The 4,667-nt window shown below is 36.9% G+C and overlaps 3 protein-coding genes across 4 annotated transcripts in view; 1 reads left to right on the top strand and 2 right to left on the bottom strand.

Annotated features, from left to right (window-relative positions):
- LOC119828773 (hippocampus abundant transcript 1 protein) overlaps nt 1-1,385 on the bottom strand; it is a 3,316-nt gene extending 1,931 nt beyond the window's left edge. Inside the window, exon 1 of one of the 2 annotated variants that reach the window (XM_038351023.1) lies at nt 22-1,385. In XM_038351023.1, coding sequence (XP_038206951.1) covers nt 22-1,267 — 1,246 coding nt within the window. In that variant the 5' untranslated portion in view covers nt 1,268-1,385. The remainder of the gene's footprint in view (nt 1-21) is intronic. The other variant, XM_038351022.1, reaches the window with a different exon arrangement.
- A 295-nt stretch (nt 1,386-1,680) lies between these two features.
- On the top strand, nt 1,681-3,254 carry LOC119828666 (AP-2 complex subunit sigma). The gene is made up of 4 exons (XM_038350901.1): nt 1,681-1,785; nt 1,871-2,020; nt 2,096-2,269; nt 2,735-3,254. The coding sequence occupies exons 1-4, from the start codon at nt 1,783-1,785 to the stop codon at nt 2,834-2,836; spliced, it is 429 nt and encodes a 142-aa protein (XP_038206829.1). The 5' UTR covers nt 1,681-1,782; the 3' UTR covers nt 2,837-3,254.
- A 700-nt stretch (nt 3,255-3,954) lies between these two features.
- LOC119828812 (putative phospholipase B-like 2) overlaps nt 3,955-4,667 on the bottom strand; it is a 9,833-nt gene continuing 9,120 nt past the window's right edge. The window contains exon 13 of the mRNA XM_038351087.1: nt 3,955-4,385. Coding sequence (XP_038207015.1) covers nt 4,289-4,385 — 97 coding nt within the window. The 3' untranslated portion in view covers nt 3,955-4,288. The remainder of the gene's footprint in view (nt 4,386-4,667) is intronic.

Here is a 4,667-nt window from a genome sequence, read left to right as displayed (position 1 = left end):
CTGGCACAATTCTCACATATTTATCTTCAACAGGTCGGCCTTCAACTCCTTGTACAGCATGATCTTCATTTAGATCAACATGGAATAGATAGAATATCACTCCAAACATGGCCGGCCCAAGGCCATTGCAAAGGCCTCGAACACCGGTCACCATGCCTTGTACAACTCCTTGTCTGTCTGCTCGACTGTTTACAGATACATAGGCACTGATAGCTGGGTAGGTGAGGGAGCCCAGAGCTGCCAGAACTCCAGCAGCCCACATCATCCATGTTCTACTTCCAAAGCCATACCACATAAGCTGCAGCATTTCAAACAATAGTCCAACCATTATGGTGTGCTTAGCTCCAAGCGATTTCATTAGAAAACCTAGCACCACTTGCACAGCAATACTGAGAACACCCACAATTGCGATAAATATCGCCACCTGCACCACACCAAAACCCATCACGAGTTTCAAGTACACAAAAATGCAAGAATACTGTCCCGCCTCAGGCAAATACGATAAGAACACTGCAACACACAACATAAGCACTGTACGTTCCGCACCAACTTTCCGGAGAGCGGCGAATGGGTCAGCCTGCTCCCAGCTGATAGCAGGCCCCCAGCCACTGGGTCGAACTTTCTCAGGAAGACTTTCAGGAACTGCCACCATGATAAAGAATACATCGAGCACCGCGACGGCGGTGGCTGCGACTACTACCAGCGCTTCGCCGTAGATGCTCATCAGGTAAGCACCCAGGGCAGGCGATATCACCATACTTGCTGCGAATGTAGCGGATACCAGCCCGTAGGCTCGAGATCGTTCAGCCTCAGTAGTCACATCAGCCACGTACGCGAATACGATTGAGAAGGTCACGGCGAATACTCCACTTATGCTTATCATAGCAAAGAACCACCAAGTGTTTATTGTCATGAGTGGAATTGGTGCACAGGTGAAGAACACGGTCACTAGCAGGAAAAACTTCCTTCCCCACACGTCCGACAGAGCGCCAATCAGAGGCGCAGACAAAAACGATAGAATTCCTTTGATGCCCATGATGAGGCCGTTCATTAAAAACGTATGATCCGGGAAAGTGGCGTTTAATACTGATATAATCGGCATTGTCAACAGGCCCCACGCGAAGAATTCCAAAAATATCACCACCAGAGCGTGCACAACCGAAGGTTCACCGATGCCCGACATTGTCATAATCCCGTCTTTCATAACAGTTTTTCTATTCCGTATCACCATTTCTACTTCAGTTGTCGTGGTCTTCGTGGGCGTCATTTAAGATTGTACTAGGTGTTTATGCTATTTACCTACTTATATTAAAGACATTTTGAAAACCTAAACACTACATTGAGAAAATCTTGAAGAGCTAACGAGTTAGATTATCAACGTCAAAAAAACCACTGAAAATTGAAAAACAACTCAACCCTGGTATTGCCACAGTCAATAATGTGACATGACAAATTCTATTGATTCATTGTTATGAAATTCAAAGTATCACCTTTAAAAATTGTTAGATATCTCGAGATACTTCAAATGTGCATCCGTAATTTACGTAAATTACACGAAGAACAGAAAGCCTCTTAAATAATAAAAAATGTCTCAAATTTCACAACACCATAAATGCCTTAAACATAGAAAATCTATTTTCTGAACGCTACTAATAAGATTTTTGTTAGATTTGTTGTAATATTTTTGTATATGTCAATGTCTGATGTCAAGTCGAAAGCCTAAAGGAGGCGTTAACGATATTGTAATTCTAAAATAAATTTAATAAGTTTAATTGAAGTAAAATGGTGAGTAAATTTCAAAGCTCTCTTTAATTTACAGAAATATCTCTATCATAACTACAATGTTTCATTGTATGTATATAAATTCTAGATTCGCTTCATTTTGATCCAAAACCGAGCGGGTAAGACAAGATTGGCTAAATGGTACATGAATTTTGATGATGACGAAAAACAAAAGCTCATAGAAGAAGTGCATGCTGTTGTTACGGTCAGAGATGCGAAACATACAAATTTCGTCGAGGTACGTGTACTGAATAGGTAGAAATTACCGTGATTAGATGTAATGAAATTATTTGACTTTCGACTTTATTTCCAGTTCCGCAATTTTAAAATAGTGTACAGACGCTACGCCGGCTTATATTTTTGCATATGCGTCGATGTGAATGATAATAACCTGTGTTATTTAGAAGCCATTCACAATTTTGTTGAAGTCCTCAATGAGTACTTTCATAATGTATGCGAATTGGACCTGGTGTTCAACTTCTATAAGGTAAATTTAGAATATATATACTAGTAAACTAGCTTTCAGCTCATGGTTTTGCCTGCATTGCCAAAAAAGCCTGCACAGTTTCCACTCTATTTCTAAGGATTTCTGGGATTCATTCTATACTTATTTCTTATACTATGTTTATTTCTCAAGTCTTGAAACTATCTTCAATAAAAATTGGTTCAGAGGTAAAGAAGAGAGACAGACAGAATTACTTTTGCAGTTATATTAGTAGTGTTGTTTTTGGCTTGTCTGAGGATAACAGTAACACAGTCCTGCCCACTCCTACATTAAATAATAGTCATTTTGGCTTGTCTGGCTGTTTGGCTTTATGTCACCCTGGCATAAAGTACTTTTATACTAATGTTTAAATTTTTTTAGGTTAATATTTATTCACTTCAAATAAAACAAAATTTAAATATTTCTGCCTTACATATGAATGGAAAAATATTGTTTATGTCATTATAGGTATACACAGTAGTGGATGAAATGTTCCTGGCTGGTGAGATACGAGAGACATCACAGACCAAGGTCCTGAAGCAGTTGTTGATGCTGAATTCTTTAGAATAAGTTGAGCTATTTGCGTGTTGTTTATAAAATGTTGCAGTCTCTTATGAATATCATAGGTGATAGGCGTAATTAGTCGTTTGTCCCTACTGTTTGTTATTTGATGCCTAAATTTGTGTATGCAATGTAGGTGAATACTCATTCCATATAGATTGAATAATTATGCGTTTTTTGAGAAATGTGTAAATATATTTCTGTATAACTCCATTTATATGGAAAAAACAGTTGAGGTGTCGCTTTTTTTTTTGTACGAAGGATGTCTTTGTTTATAGCAAGTAATTTCCTATTAATGTATCAAGAAACAAATCTCATTAGTATTGTTTGTATATAAATAAATTATAAAAAGACATATATCATGTAAATCTTTTATTTATAAAGTGTATAAATTATACCTTGTAATCTAAATAGATTATTGAATACATGTAATGTGTTTTATTTCTCAGTTCTTGGAATACCTAAATACTATTGTAAAATCAGTTTATTTCGGACAAGGTTCACATGCATGATAAATTACTGTGATGTCCAATAAAACATTTGGTGCTGTGATTCAAATAAGAATAGGTTTGTTTCTGCGCCATTTTGTGACGTCATACGTTTTGCCCCACAAATTCATAATTTAAGAGAAAAGAAAAGAAATGCTTGTTAATGAATTTAACATATCAATCTTATATATACATATATCAGTATGAGTCAATCTAAGTTTTTAAAATAAAATTATTATTGAAATGGAAAATGCATATTCAATAAAATATATTTTTCGAATGGCATTTCTCAAAAAATGCATGTCATTCACATTCCTATTCTCAGTTGAATCGCTTATATATGATGTACTGATTCAGATTTTTGCATACAAACAAGCATTCTAAAACAGATTAACATTCGATACAATTAGAAGTACAGAGTAGAAGAGTAAAAAATGCAGCGGTGGCTCAGCGGTGAGAACCTCGGACTTCGAATCGATAAGTCGGGGTTCGAGACCGGGCGAGCGTGCACGACATAAATAGATTTTTCAATTTATCTGCACATGTGGATAACATCACCACTGCTTAAAACTGTGAAGGAAAAACATCGTGAGGAAACCGGCATGTCCGAGAATTGGAAGTTCGACATGTGACATCTGCCAACCCACACTTGGCCAGCGTGGTGGATTGTGGTCTGAACTCTCATAGGAGGGCTGTGTCCCAGCAGTGGGAACATATATGGGCTGATGATGAGAAGTACAGATATGTAATGTAGGATTAGGCTAGGATTTAGTACTATTGAGTATTTAGGTCTTATAGCTATGACAATGAGAAAACAATATTAAAACGGAATTTGTATAAACCCTAAAGACTAATTATTAAAAAAATATATGAGTATTTATGAGATTGAGTTATAAACATTTCTAGCTTCTATAAAAATTATATCAGGTCAAAGTTCAACCAAAGGCTGACTTTAGCAGCCATAAAAATGCAATTAACCCCATTGCCATTCATGGATGAGGGGGGGAAACATCCACAGATCCGGATGGCCTTCATGCGATATCTGGGAGCCCATGTCAAATTCACTCCATCTGAAAGTACAAAATAAAAAATTTACTATGTAACTTCATGTTTTTCTTTCGACATGTAGTAATATAATGTGATATTTAATGTCCGGAATACGAAAACTGTAAATAAGGAGAGCACATGTTAAATAATTACCACTACACAGAATAAAACAAAGTCGCTTTCCGCCGTCTGTGTGACTGTATGCTTCGATCTTTAGAATTACGTAACAGATTTTGAAGGGGTTTTTAGTAACAGATAGAGTGCTTCAAGAGGAAGGTTTAAATGTATATTAGCAGAAAAAAGGG

The sequence above is a fragment of the Zerene cesonia genome, chromosome 8 (assembly GCF_012273895.1).
Source record: "Zerene cesonia ecotype Mississippi chromosome 8, Zerene_cesonia_1.1, whole genome shotgun sequence".
Taxonomy (NCBI): Eukaryota; Metazoa; Arthropoda; class Insecta; order Lepidoptera; family Pieridae; genus Zerene; species Zerene cesonia.
Note: the sequence above shows the minus strand (reverse complement) of the source record. Positions and strands in the feature narration are given on the sequence as shown.

Excerpts from the sequence above, each read along its gene's own strand:
- LOC119828666 (XM_038350901.1), top strand. Across the intron at positions 2,021-2,095 it reads AACATACAAATTTCGTCGAG|TTCCGCAATTTTAAAATAGT; the intron begins GTACGTGTACTG and ends CTTTATTTCCAG. Across the intron at positions 2,270-2,734 it reads TGGTGTTCAACTTCTATAAG|GTATACACAGTAGTGGATGA; the intron begins GTAAATTTAGAA and ends ATGTCATTATAG.